Below are 14867 nucleotides of genomic sequence, written 5' to 3'. Positions count from 1 at the left end.
GCTGAGTTTTGGAGTTTGATCTCCAGTTCATCTGGCAGGCATTGTATTTTGCTCAGCAAATAATTGTCCACAATTTCACTTTCTCAGCTTGTGGTCTGTAGACCCCCTCTCCCTCCTTCTCTCTTTCATTCTCTTCCCCCTTTTTTTTTCCTTTCCTTTCTCGGAAGTCTTCATCTCAAAGGAAGATTACATGGTCTTGCGGTAGTACATTCATGCAGCCACCATTTTAAATCAATACCCAGGAGAGAAGTGGAAATGTGAGTGCACGCACATCTTTTTTTTTTTTTCTTCAAAAATTGTCTCCGTTCGCAGTAAACAGCTCCATGCAAACATTTCCTATCATCTCAGACATGATTGGCATTGACAGGTTCCCCCCCCCACCACAGTCTTTTTTTTGCGTTAGGTGGTGTGACATTGGTTATGCTCAAAAGAAATATCACTTAAATGTAATCGCCCGCCGCGTGCAATCTACAAGTGTGTGTGAAAGTATTCGGGAGAACATCTGTTTAGATTTGTGCATATCGACGGGCGTGATGGAGGAAGGATTCCGAGTGAGCGAATCAGTATGCAAATGAAGTCAGAGTGATGACATTGTTTGTGTTTGTCGTTGTCACCAAAAAAAAAAAGAAATTTGGGGGAAAGGGGAGGGGGGGGGCGTTAATTCTGCATCTTCATTTCCACTGCTTTGGCAGAGGCAAAAGTGCAGAGATACGTCAGAGATAGTTCCCTCTTTTTCTTTTTGGATGAGACCCAAGCCAGGCCAGGCAGATGTTATTTATTGTTCTTTGTCTATGTCTTTCCTCAGGGACTGAGATGCACTCATACAGATGTACATAATAACTTAACTTGTCGTTTTCTTAAACAGTTGCATTGTTTCTCACCGTTAGCAAGAAGGGCCAAAATTAGTATTTTATCCGTAGACATGTTTTGGAAAGTCTAATTTTATATTTGTGTGTCCCCCCCCCCACACACACACACACTCCATATATTTCTGTCTCATGCGGACATGTGTGAGCCTGTGTCTGAATAGCTGCGTGGTTTCGGAGTTCAGGTTTCACTTTTGGAGAATGTCGTTTTAGGGCAGCGGTCAGTGTGTTCATATAGGGAACATGTTGTCCTGCAGAGTGCAGAATAAACAGGTGCAAATGAAAGATGCAGACATCATGTGTGTGGATACCACAGACCTGCATGTAGAGGAGATGAGGAAAATAATGCTGTGACAGTTGGCACTCTTCCTTTTTTTTTTTTTTTTTTTTTTTGCTGTCCCCCTTGTGTACCACCCCCCCAACCCCCTCCCCACGCACACCCACTTTCTCGGTCTTGGCGGCCTGTGGGAGTCAGAGGTTATGTTTTTTGGTCCCATCGAGGAAAAGGGCAACATTACACGTCCCGTTTCAATTAAGTCTGAGAGACAGATCCGGCTACGTTATTGCTTGGGGGAATAAATGGCACAGGACGAGACCATACATCATTCGCTTATATGCAAACACTTCACCCCAGCTGCTGACATTTACTCAATCCCGAGCCTTCTGCGTTTCTCAACTGTAGGCACATTGTAATTTTGTTTTCGTGCGCTGTGGCTTTGGGTCAGCACTCAGTGAGCAGGCGAGGAGGGAAGGAGGATCTTGCTCCTGAATCCTGCACGACCGCTGCCACGTCGCCTGTCCTGCAGTGCCTCCTGAATAATGTCAGCCTGGGTTGATATTTTTATTCCGAGCACAAATGACACTCCCAGCGCTCGCACGTTCATTGGCTGAGCGACAGAAGTTTCCTGGTCTGTCGTTTGCATGTATAAATGCGTTTTCCGCACCATTTGCTGCGAGCGTCGCGATTGTCCTGAAACCAGGCTTGTGTCATGTACACCTTAAATATTTGATGCTTTTTTTTTTTTTTAGTAGCCGAAATATTCTGCCAAGTGAGTGAAAGCTGGAGGGTTGCCTTGCTGCAGTCAAAGGGAAAAGAAGTACGTCAGTTTAGCCTTTAATAAGGCCTAGATGTAAGTGATTTGTTAAAAACTACGCTGACACAGATGAGAAATGCTTCAAATTGTCTGGGAATCTGTCTGTTCAAACACCTTCTCTATGCCGGTGAAATCTTACATTTATAATAAAGTGTTCAGGAAAAGACAAAGAGAAATGTAAAAAAAAATTACATGCTGTTAGTTTCTAATAAAATGAAACATATCTTTATGGTAAGAATGAACTCAAATAAATATGAGATTTAAACTCCATCTTCAGTCATATTCTTTTGCAGCATGGGACATAAATGTGCGTAATGTTCATTATTGTAGTTACGAATTACTCCCAGACTCCTTTAACTCTTTATTCTGTACACAGTCTGCATTGCTTATCCTTGGAGCTGATTGTCATAAATGACTCTAGTAATTAAGACGCAGAAATAGACAGTGTTTTATATCGTTTCTCGTCTTTCCTGATCTACTTATTAACAGTTGCGTCATCCTCAGCTGCCTTAAATTCCAGTCCGTTCACAATTAATGATCTGTGGCATAACACCCATTAACGCTTTTCTAATGTGACACAAAAATATGGTTTAGAATTATCATTAAGGAAATTATGATGAAGCCATGGAAAAAAATCCCATTAACACGCCTGTCAGTGCTCTTGACGTGCGGCTGAGTGTGTTGGACCGGGGCGTCGCGGGAGCTGGCCGATATCTGTCCTTTTTCCGTGGCATGTGTCGCTCTTGTTGTCATGGCTTGTCTGCCACATGGAGACTCACTTCTTATTCAGAGGCAGTCACTGATTTGTGCCACTCCGTCGTCTGATATAATCGTACGAGGACGAATTGCATCAATATTTTCCAGCAGCTGAATTTGCAAAACATGCATACTAAGATTTTATTGATTCATTTTCATTTTTGTTTGCACAAGTAGAGTTTTTTTCTTTTTTTTTTTTTTTCTTGCTTTTTCGGTTCACTACAATTTGTTTCACACAATACCGGCAATACGTGAAGGATTACAAATATTATGCAACATGATCAACATGCCCCTTTTACTGCAAATTATTTATGACACTAATCACCAGTTCAAATAATGCTCATTAAGAAAGTTATTCATGTGCAGTGCGTGTCCTTCTCCCTCCCTTCTCCCCGGTCCTAATTGAGGAGGGTTGACCTCTTGACCCGAGCTAAATTGAGTTGTACTCCCCGTGGCGAGCGTCTCCTTCCCGGTCAGTCAGGGCGGATTACACAGCCATTGTGTTCGGCGCTGTATCGTCCATGCTGGCTGTAACCAAGCAGATGAGTCACGCATATCCAGGAACACACTCCGGGGCTGTTTAAATGTCTGCCCCCCCCCCCCCCCCCCCCTCCACACACACACACACATACACACACACACACCTTACAAAGGCGGACATACACAGGCATGTGGCCGTGAGGAAAAAGAGGGTAAAACATGCTCTGTGTTTGCGTTGCATGCACACCCTTAAATCTACTGTCGTACACAGAAGGATTTTATTTTCTATGGTGAAAACAGTGTGAAAATTGGTGCGTCTTTTCAGCTCTTTCCACTCTGTTTGACTCTGTATTTTTCTTTTTCTTTTTCGGTTTAATATTTATCTTCCACATCGGATTAAAATACAGTAAAAAAAAAAAGTAAACATCATTAGGCTATTTGATGGCAGGTATACGTGTGTACAGTCGGCGTGTTGGTTAATGACCTTAAATGTTGCATTAGTTCATCTGTTTCCGTTGCAAATTTAGAAAATTAAAGGTCCTCTGCCAAAATGGTCCCGTGTGTGCTCAGGGCTGTATCAACAATGCGTAGCACAACGACTGCAGCCTGTCGCCGCCTGAGTGATACACTGTACCTTGTCAAACATTAATTAACTGATAGCAGTGATGCGTCTACAACACTGTGAACTAAGTTTTACTCAAGTCATTACAAGCCCATCATAAGCTTAAGAACATATTAATTAAAAAGCCTCCGCTAGTTATATTTGCACTGTTCTCTCTGTTAATCATAGTCCAGCTTGTTAAAAAAACATCCCTTTACTTGACAGCTTACCCTTCGCAAATCGCTCCAAGCTGGCTATTAATTATCAAGCAGCCAGGTATAAATGAGAAAAGCGTTTGCGCGGCGATGGAAGTTGTTTACTTTAAATGGCCAAACTTTTAATAAGTTCACAGTGGTGACAAATCATCGCAAACCGCCGTAATGTTTAAGTTCTTATGGCATTGTAAGATAGAATTTTCTGCCTGAGCTCCCTCATCTCGCCAACAGTGACGGTAATCAAAACAAAAACTCCAGCTCCCGCCACCATCCTCTGATAGAACGGCGGGGGATTTATTAGGACCCCCTATCTGTAGCCCATTTAAATGATCCGAGATGCAAGGCGCTCAACAGTGCTACAGAAACTCATTAAACTCTCAGGGCGTCAGTCACAGAGGCCTCCTTTAACAGGACAAGTTTTCTCCGAAGGCTGAAGCAGCGGTTGTGAGCCACCCACTACCGCGGCTGTGTCCAACTCGATCTGTTTCACCACTTTTTAATTGATTGAACTAATTAATTGTCTGACTTTTGACCAGTTGTTTTGCATACGTTCCATGTGCACATGAATGATTGCGGGGAAATATTTCCAAAAGAAAGAGTATGGTTATTTTCTGGAAGTCGACACAGGCTGCCGTTTTCTGTCTTCGTAAAAAAAAAAAAAACAGCTCGACTATCTCCTCTTCATTTTTCCACTGATGTTTGTCACCCTGCTTGACACAGACTCTCGCTCCCCTGAGGAAAAAGGCTTCTGCCACCATAGGTTCCCCATGTTAATTATGCAAAGTACAGGATATTTTGTGCGATTTTTAAAAGTGCGCCAATTTCTGCTTTGGCAGTCACTGCCATACTCCCCTACTGGGAGGTCCTGTCAGACAGCCCCCACCCCCCCCCACCCCCAAAACTCCCTTCCTCTTTGCCCAAGAAAATGAAAGGCTAGGAAGAAAAGACATAATGGAGAATGCATTTCAACTGCAGGGGTGAAACGCAGAGGTGTAAGAAGTCCTCTGTGAGACCCTCATTTTACATGGAACAGGTGGGAGACTCTTTTGTTCTCTTCCCGCTGTTAAAATCCATTTCGTTTCTTGTGCTTGACACGCCACAAGGAAGTCTCACCAGCTCTAAAAAGCCTCCAATGTAAAAAGGTTCTGCCTTTAACTAAACACAAGTTGTGTTTTTCAAGGCTATAGTGCCGTAGTCAAAAAGTCAAAAGCGACTTAGTTGCCATGCGCCTAATGAACAGAGTCTCCATCAAGCTGTCTCTGTGTTGTCACCCACCCAGTTAGAGAGTAAAAGCACTTCGGCGGTGCTTTGACAGCTATGACACAGAGACTGAATCTAGGCATCTAGAGATGCGCCAATAAATCGACCGGAGACAGGACTCGGCTACCTTTCGCTTAACCCGCACTGATCCGTGATCGGCAGAACTAAGCATAAATAAGTTTAATAAAAAGTTCAACCAAAAAAAAACAAAAAAAAAACAGGTAAAGGTCCCTTAAATGATATAGGGCTATACTTGTCTTCCTTTTGTGTCAGAATCAAAACTTCTAGCTCTATAAACGAACCTGTAGCAGATATTTCTCTTTTGTGTGTTTTATAGTTAAAGGGAATAATAAGATCAGACCTTAAAGAAAACCAGCATTTGGTATCAGGAAGGAAGAGTGGCGCACCCCTCTGTGACACGTTTGGCATGTGCATTTTGATTTTTATGTCTGCTCTTTCATCAAATTTGTTGAACTAGCATGCTGCTCAGTCGCCTAACTAATGTAGTCATCAAGGACTTTTTTTTTCTCTCTCTCTCTCTCTCTGACTTAGTCACTGTTGATGTTGGGAAGACATTCCAAGGGAGATGTTCATAATTCATCACGTCATTACCTAGTCCAATATGTTATTTACGTGTGTGGCTGTTTGCCTTTTTGCCAGAGCTCATACACTTGAAAGGCCTGTGTGGATTCCCAAACATCAGGTTGAGCCAGCGAGAGCATCTGAAGCGCTTTTAGTTTCCATATAGAAGGGGGGGGGGGGGGGGGGGGGAATCAAAAATCTCAATTTGTCAAAGTTATTTTCCCTGTTAACTGTTTCTTTCCTTCCATTTCTCTCCCACTCCCCCCTTCTCTTTTTTTTTTCTGGCAGTAGAAGACAATGTGACAGAGGACCAGCACAGTCCTGGGCAGACTGCCATTCCAAGCGGTAATGCTCCATTTCATATTTCCTCATTTTCGGCTGGAAAGTGGATCATGTGTCTGTATGTGTGTGTTTGTGTGTGTCTGTAAAACCGTTGTTAGGACAAGAGTGATGAAAAAGTATGAGGTTCCTGTTTTTTTTTTTTTAAGGTTTTCATGGCATAAACTGTATGGTTGCATGCGTTTTCCATAAGAGAAAGACAGAAAGCGGGGGTGCTTCATCTTTTGTGTGTGTGTGCCGAGTCTGCATGCATGCATGCATGCATGCATGCATGCAGGTGTGCCCATTGCCGTCCTTGTGTTTCTGTGTGTTCTCGCTGTCTTTTTTTTTTTTTTTTGTTCCCACTCTTTGTTTCCCGGTCCTCTGTATGATGTAAAATAGAGCCACGCAGATGAATGTGTCCTGTCTCCATGCGTGCCATTCACAGTGGCCCTCCAGGAACAGAGCGGTAATTCAGGTCAGGCTAGCAGAAAGCCCCCCTATGAATGAAGCCTGCTCCTGATGCACCACACAGTATATTTTCATTTCATTTGTCTCTGGTAAAGGTTAAGTCTCAGGCGTGGTTATTTTAAACCCGATATGGATGGTTTTGCCCAGCAGGCTGGGGACCACGAGTACACCTAGGCTGACACATTAGTCCGGCATTTACCCATAGCTCTCAGAATATTCCTATGTGAAACACTGAAGTTGCGTGCAGCACTATAAATACTTGCTTGGCTCAGCTAGGTTTGATCTTCTTAAAACTTTTATGTCCAAGGAGTGCTGGTGTAAAAAGATCTCATGCCACAAGATTTTGGCTATCGCAGTATCGCAGTATTCCTCGTCAACGTCTGTTTTTTGTGAAAATTGGTCCAGTTGCTGTCAGCATATGACAAAGTCAGTTTATATTATTAAAATTGGCCCCACATATGAAGGTAATTACTGTATGTTCATTTATGACCATGTAGTTGTTGAAATTGTGTTTACAGAGTTGCCTGATAAAGGCACTCTGTTGGACTGACTGGCAATACTTGGTTTCAAAAGAAAAAAAGAAGGCTTCACCACTTCTAAATTATTGATCTAATAATATTTTGGATACTTTATATAAAACTCGCTAACAGAGGTACAGAAGGGTTGAAAATGATTTGTAAACATTGTACGAATACCAATTGCTACCCAGTGGAAGCTAACGATGCTAATTTGTTAATATCTGATTGAAAGATTCCTGTTGGGACTAAAATAAAGGGCAATTTCACAGTTTTTAATAAGTCCGGACTTAGCTTTTTAATGAGCCTGCACTGCAGTCGTTCAACTTTAGTTTAACATTTAAATCTGATCAAGCCTGAGCTGGATAACTCAACATTGAACAGAGTTTCTTTAGATTTGTGACAACTTTATTTACCCTACTAAAACAATAAAGGCAGCATCTTCAATGCTTGCTTTGTTTGTTTTTGGACCACTCACCTAGTGCTCAGAAGTTATAGACTGACTGCAGGTCTTTAACTTTTTAAAATGTCAATGTGCTACAGGAATAAAAAGTGAATAAAAGAAATAAAACAAGCTCTAAAAGCAACAAAATAAAGTTAGGATTTAAACACTTTAGCAATACAAAAGTCTTCAGTTCTTTCTTAAAATGCTCAACAGTCTGTAGCATCCTCAGACAGTCCTTTAGAGCATTCCACAGGCGAGGTGCAGTCAAGCAGAAGGCCCTGTTGCCCATGGTGTGGAGTTCATTCCCGGGGGAGTGGAGACGGTATGAGTTTGTTGGACAGAAGGATCGTGGTGATGACTGGGGAGTAAGGGGTTCTTGTGGATAGGATGGAGCATTGCTGTGTAAGGATTGGTGGGAAAGCAGCGACGCCTTGCATTCTAGTAGAGGGAGCCAGTGGAGTGACTGATGGATTGGGGTCTTGTGTTGGTGGTGTTTCCTTTGTCTCATCAGAATCTGGGCTGCACTATCTTGTATGTAATTTTGTATGTGTTTAGTTGGTGCTCCATAAAAAAAAATGACGCTGCAGTACTCCAGTCTTGAATGGAGGAAACCATGGATGAGTTTTTCTACATTGTATAAAGGGATCAGTGGGCAATGGAGGGAGCTTGGAGATGTTTATTTTTGAGAGGATAGAAGGAGGGTTTGCAGAGATTTTTAATGTGCGTTTCAAATTTAAGTTGAGAGTCAAATCTTACACCAAGTTGCTAAATGTAGAGGAAGAGGTAATGATCTGGCCAGAGAAGGTTATAGTAGACATTAAGGTCGACTGTATCTGATGAGAGGTGCCACCTAGCATTATTTCTGTTTTGGAGATGTTTAGTTGGATGAAATTGGAGTTCCTCCATGCTCTTACCTCTTCAGGGCAGGTGGTGAGAGTGGATACTGATGATGGTGTGTCTTCAGAGAGCTATGAGTCCATTTAAATGTAAAGCTGTGTGTAGTCTGCGTAACAATGAAATTAAATCCTGTGTTGAGTGATGATCTGACCAAGGGGGAGTATGGAAAGGTTGAGCAGAATTGGGCCAAGGACTGATTCTTGAGGGACCCCACGGTTGACTGTGAGTCCAAAAACCTGGCTTCCCCAGTGGACAACATATTTCGATCGCTCAGAAAGTTGTCAGTGCCTCAGTTTTCAGGGCTAGTGGAACAGTGCCAGCCTGAAGCGAAAGATTGATGACGGATGTCATCAGGGGACTAATGAAAGAAAACAAATGGGAATTCATGGTAGGGAATGGGAATGATCATATGGTTTATTGTCATTGTGAAAAAAAGATATAGTATATGAGAATTTATTATCATGTGATAATCAGAATAAACTCCCAATTTACCAGGTTTACAACGCCTCAAAACTAACAGAAAGCTGCCTTTCCACCGTTGGTCCCAAAAATATCATCAGTTAATGGTATTTGTGTTTAAAACTATGATGAACTGAACTGAACTGAATAAAGTACCCTTTTTGATAATGAATAAGTTGTGTTTTCAGGGTTGTGTGTGTGTGTGTGTGTGACAGTTACACACAAAGCGGCACCAACGTCCCCTCCTTTTTTTAACCTCTGTATCGGTAGGTATTGGTTGGTTCTTTTGTGAAAAGGAGCTACCTCTTTTTCCCCTCTAACCCTCAACTCAAGAGATTGGAGGGCTGGACATAAGAGACTAACTTGCCTCAGAGACCTCCTGTCATCCGGAGCCAAGGCAAAGCTAATGAGTGTGCCTGATTACAACGACCCCCTCAGACACACGAATCTCCTCTCCCCCCACCCCGCCGCCGCCTCCATCTCCAGAGTGAGGGGAGACAGCCGCCGCATGATCGATGTCTGCCTGTGGAGAAATCAGGAGGGCGCACAAATTAATTTCTCACTTTCCTCATTTGACTTCATCCGACTGATTTATTTTGTGCACGGATTGAAGAACGGTCAATGAGAAAACGAGCCGTTTGCAAGTGGAAAACTTTTAAGACGCTGTCGAGCTCGTCACCTAAGACTTTTTTAAAAATGTTTCGACACAGGTAATCAAACAGCGGTCTCTCCAGCTCGCGGCTAGAAAACATCAAATTGAAAAGCAACAAAAAAATGGCTTACCTGATTTCCCTCCATCCGGCACTTTGACAGACAGACCCACAAAAGCCATTTGACTTCTGACAAGCCAATGGCTTAATCAGACAGGGTTTCAAGACCTGCCGTCATAACTCGCGGACTTCTGCGACTTTGCGAGCTTGCTGCGAGTCCTGCGTCTTGGCTCTCATTCATATTTGATAAGTAGCAGACGCAAAGGATACATTCTAACAAAAGAGGCTCCTCTAACAGATAGACAGTAAAATGCATAGTAGAGAGGCAGGAACAGCTTGATGTCTGAGATTTAATGAGGCAGCATGCTTTTTTACCAAGAGAGTCTGGGGCGGCTTAAGATCTGCAGCTTGGCTTTACCATTGTACAGCCTGTATGTAATTATGCCACATGCCCTTTTCTTGTGCTTCCCCCTTTTAAAATATATAAATATATACATTATTTCTTTTTTTCTATCTTTCTTTGATGAAGTCAGACTGATAGCGCTTTTCCGTTCTCTGTAAGATTGTTTCAGCTCTGTCAAAGCAGAGAGGACTGAGAGGAGTTATAGGGGTCTCAAGTGATGGCTAGGTGCTGTATTGTAGTGTAGAGTAGTGCGGCGTCGGAGACTCTGCCTCTGCCTCTGCTTAGGTCCAGGCTGCCCACAGATCAATGTTCTGCAGGGCTCACTACAGCAGGAAGAGGAAGGGACTCTTTCACTCCACCACTTCAAAAAAAAAAAAAAAAAAAAAAATCATACTCTCTATTATTCATTTCCTTTGATGTTTCCCTGCACTAATGGCATGGCAAAGGCGCTCTGTTCAATATTATTACTCCTTGTGAGGGAGTCAGTAAGACAGAGAGAGAGAAAGAGCATTTGGTATATTCAAATGTTGTTTCTCTTTCAGCCACTTTGATTTCTTCCCTCTTTCTTTGCATGTTTTTTTTTCCTTCTCTGCGTTCAGGTTTTACCGGCGGCTGATGCCGACTTTACCGCCTGTGCTTCCGTCGTGCAGCCCTCTCTATCCCTCTCTATCTCTCTGTTGTCTTCATTGTTTGTTCTTACTCTTGCTGTAAATTGTCTGACACCTGTGTCACTTTCATCTTAGCTCTGCCTGCATCATTAAATTTTCATAAATACACAGCAATTTAAATTTTTTTTTAAATTTGTGCTAAATATTAAGACAAGTGCAACGCGTGAAACCAGAGATTGTGACGTGTTCGGAGCATTTAGAGAAACAGCTTTTGACGAACACCTCTGCTTCTCTGCTTTTATGTTTCCAACGCATCCGATTATTAAGCCGTAATTAGTCCTTTAATAAGAGCCTGGAGGACTGGGGGTGGGTAAAACCGCACACACCGACCATAAGAACCCCCCACCACCACCACCACAGTCTTTCTCTAAAAGCAAATTCCTAACAATCGCTAGCGATCTTGCAAGTTTCAAGCTCGCAGCTCCGGCGCTTGGATCATGATGTTCTTTAATGATGGGGGGGGGGGGGGGAAATCAGTGGATGTGACGAAGAGCGCCCCTAAATCCCATCCACGCAGAGGAGGGTACACTCAGAGGCACATGTGGCATTAGAATGTGGCGTGACCTATATATGTTGGGTGCTCAGCAGAAGTTTTAGATTTTTAAATAATGAGGTACGGGCAAGCCTGTGAAGGTTATTCAATCTTAATGTCCTCCGATTTCTGACAGCCTCCCTCGCTCTGATAAAGAAGTGCGCTCACCTTTGATCAGGCCCGCCGACACGTGTCGACAGAAGCTGCTCACTGGTTAAAATAAATTCTTAATTTGAACTTGGGGGTGGGTGGTTGCAGGGTGGTTTGCCAGGGAGGGAGTTGAGTGGGGGTGAGGGGGGGGGGGGGGCGTCGTAAGATCAGGATCTCTTGAAAATGATGGAAGGGGGGGGAAATGAGCGGATCGGTGCTCTGGTAATGATATTTTTGACACAACGTTCTTTCATTGCATAAAGAAAGCTCCGTCAGGGTTTAGTCTGATTGAGGCCGACACGCTTTCTTCTGCAGGCATGTGAGAACATAGCCCTCAGTGATTTTACGCTGCTTTGTATGTTGTGGCTATACTTGGATCAATGTCAAATTAAAAATGAAATGTGCACGAGTCTCTTCCTTGTTGTGGGACATTGATACTTTGGTCTAAACCTTTTCACCTAGGGTTAGACAGGAATTGACCCTGTGAGGTTTAAGTCGAGGGTCTTATTCAGAGTTAACTTTTTCTGATTAGGATTCCATTTAGTTCCGAATTTGCTGAAGCTTTGTGTCGTTTTCAGGCAGGAGCTGATGTGAAATTCCCACAGCATCATCGTTTCAAGTAAAAATAATACGATGTCACGGAACTGCGGCATGAACACAGGAATTGAAAACAGAATGTCTCACCTGATCTAATTTATTTTAATTTAGTAACAATCTTACATTTAGCATTCATATAATACTTTTTTTCATTAATACATACAAATAATTATATGTATGTATGTATTTATGTATGTATGCATGCGTGCATGATCATTATTAATGACACAGACATATGAATATGTCTGTGTTGTTTTAGCATGTTTAAAATAAATAAATTGCTACACTTGTTGCTACACCTACGATACTACTAATAGCAAGAACCATTGTCATAATAAACAAATATTAGTTGTAGGTTTTCATTTAATTTAGAGCTTTTCGATTTTCAATGGGAACATGTACCTTTTTCTGTGACCAGCAATATTTACAACAAGCCAAATTTGTCTTTCTCGTTCAATCTATCGAGCACCAAAATCAACTTTATCTCAGTAAGCTGACCAACAGCGCACAGCACACCATGATTGTACATCTTCTTATGTGTGTGTGTGTGTGTGTGTGTGTGATCGGAAATATTTGTCCTTGAAAGTGAAGGGAAAGTGTAGGAATCTTATTTCAGCCAGCTGACCAGGAGTGTGAGGCAATCCATGGGGGGAAGGCAGTGCTGTAATACTGTCTGCTCTATACCAGGGGTTTCCAAAGTGGGGGGGCGTGAGATGATTTGATGCTGATGTGTTAAAAAAAACTATTATTTCCTTCTCTGTGAAACCGATGCTAAAATACAGGTTTACAAGGTCCTCCACTTTCCTAATTTTAACACAGAGAGAAGGCTAATTTTATGACTTTAATCTCGTAATATTATGACTTTATTCTCATAATTTCCACACAAAAAAAAGGAAAAAAATTCCCACCCTGCGAAAGGGGAACGCCAGTCTCTGGCACTGTTATTTTAGGGGTTGCAGGCTAAAAAAGTTTGGGAACCCCTGCTCTATACAGCCAGTGAAAACTCTGGCATTTTCTGTCTAAAACCACTTAATTGCCAACCTTTCTGTAGCTTCATACCAGCGATCACTCCATGCCTACTTATTTTATTGCTTTATCTTTTTTGTTCCACTCCATTCCTGTGGGTTCAAGCCCTTCCTCTCTCCCTGTGGTCAGTGTCTCCACCTGTCTCAGTGTGTGGGCCAGACAATGGCGGAGCTTCCCTGCCAGGGACCACAGATCCCTAGTGGGGCTAATGGAGCAGAAAGGAGAATATCAATTAAAAGGTTATAAATATTTAAAAGCAGAAATACTCAATAATATAAGGGTGGGGGTCCAAGAGACTCCTCGAGTCTCAAAGATGAAAGTTGTGGCATGATAAATGTCACCAAGTACCACAAGTGTGCACATGATTGATGGATTTTAGACTCAGTGCGATATTACATGGCTGTAAAGACGTCAATAACCATTCAGATCCCTACATTTTATGAGCCCGGGATTAATGCGCTTTTAGTTCGGTAAAGATTGGAAATTCATCTATCGAAATCTTTTTGGTGAGATCTTCATTATCCCCCTGTGGCGCAGGCACCCCACCCCCACATGAATTATTTCTCAGCTAGGAGTTATGTTGCTCCTTTGAGCTGCTTTTATCTAAATATGGATCAGCGACTGGTGTGGCCTCTCTCTGGTCCTTCTGTGCCAGTCATGCCATTCTGATCATCAAAACAAACACGGACGTTAGGGTCTGATGAAAAACCTCTCCGAATGTTGCACATCTTCCCCCAGTATTCTGCATGTGATTGTCAGCCATTCCAAGCATGCCGGTATTGATCGACTGTCCAGCCTGCAGAGAGCGGTAGAAGAGGATGTCCTGATCTGATGGATTACTGTATGAGGCCCAGAGGCACAGGAACCTCAGTATTGATGTGGCTCTTTAATCCCTGGGTTGGACGTGACCTTGCCCTGTAACCTCAACCCCCACGGCCACCCCTGACTAACATACCTGCGCAACATCCACTCCTAGATCCCTAACAAACTCACCACCGGTTCCTTGCATGTTGGGAGTTTATGGTTTCAGCTCCTCCTCGCGCTGGGGCTCTGGAGCTCCCTTTGCTCTGTCTAGCAAGCTGGAATCAGTGGAAGTCAGAGCAGAGACCTACCACCTAAAAGAGGGGAACAACAAAGGGAAAGTGGTTCAGACACGCACATGCAAGACCTTTCTGTGTTTGGGTGATGTATTCATGTAGTTCTCTCAATTCATCTTTCCCCACTGATTATCAAAACAGCTATAGCAGGTTTATAATTATACGACAGAATAGATGAGTATACTTTTTTATTTTTACATCCAGAGCAGCAATACAGATACAGCACATTGCAGAATAATGTTTTTTTTGTTGTCACATTAACACCAGGAACTTCATTATATTTTATTTTATTGGGATTTTATATGCTAGACCACCCCGAAGTAGTCCGTACTCATGAAGTGGAATGAAAGTGTGGTAAGCATTCATATTCAGTCCCCTTTACTCTGATATCCTTAACTAAAATCCATAGCAACATTTTCCCTTCAGAGATTAGCCTAATTAGTAAATCCACCCGAGTCTACTGATGTGTGATTTCACGTCAGCGTAAATCTAGCTGTTCTGTGACAAGCCTCAGAGCCTTTTGGAGAACGTTAGTGAAAGAACAGCATAACGAAGACCAAGAAACACAGCAGACAGATCAGGGGAATTTTAAAGAGGGGTTAGCTTATAAAACAACATGCCAAACGTTGAGCGTCTCAGGAAGCCTTTAATAATCCAAAACAACGACAAGTCAACAAAGACAAGTCAGTCAAACGAAAGTGACAGGGCAGCCAAGGATAGCAATA

The 14867-nt window shown here is 42.6% G+C and overlaps 1 protein-coding gene across 6 annotated transcripts in view; it reads left to right on the top strand.

Annotated features, from left to right (window-relative positions):
* Positions 1-14867, top strand: part of LOC105935052 (zinc finger protein 521) — a 129286-nt gene that overhangs the window by 1853 nt on the left and 112566 nt on the right. For 4 of the 6 annotated variants that reach the window (XM_012875300.3, XM_036138218.1, XM_012875315.3 and 1 more), the window contains one exon: positions 6143-6199. Coding sequence is in view for 2 of the 6 variants with exons in the window: in XM_021322893.2 (XP_021178568.2) it covers positions 6143-6199 (57 nt within the window). In the remaining 4 variants the exon portion in view is untranslated. The remainder of the gene's footprint in view (positions 1-6142; positions 6200-14867) is intronic. The other 2 variants (XM_012875308.3, XM_021322895.2) reach the window with 1 other exon arrangement.

Source organism: Fundulus heteroclitus, chromosome 6, assembly GCF_011125445.2.
Source record: "Fundulus heteroclitus isolate FHET01 chromosome 6, MU-UCD_Fhet_4.1, whole genome shotgun sequence".
NCBI classification, from domain to species: domain Eukaryota; kingdom Metazoa; phylum Chordata; class Actinopteri; order Cyprinodontiformes; family Fundulidae; genus Fundulus; species Fundulus heteroclitus.
The sequence above is the reverse complement of the archived record's forward strand: the minus strand, read 5'-3'. Positions and strand labels throughout refer to the sequence as shown.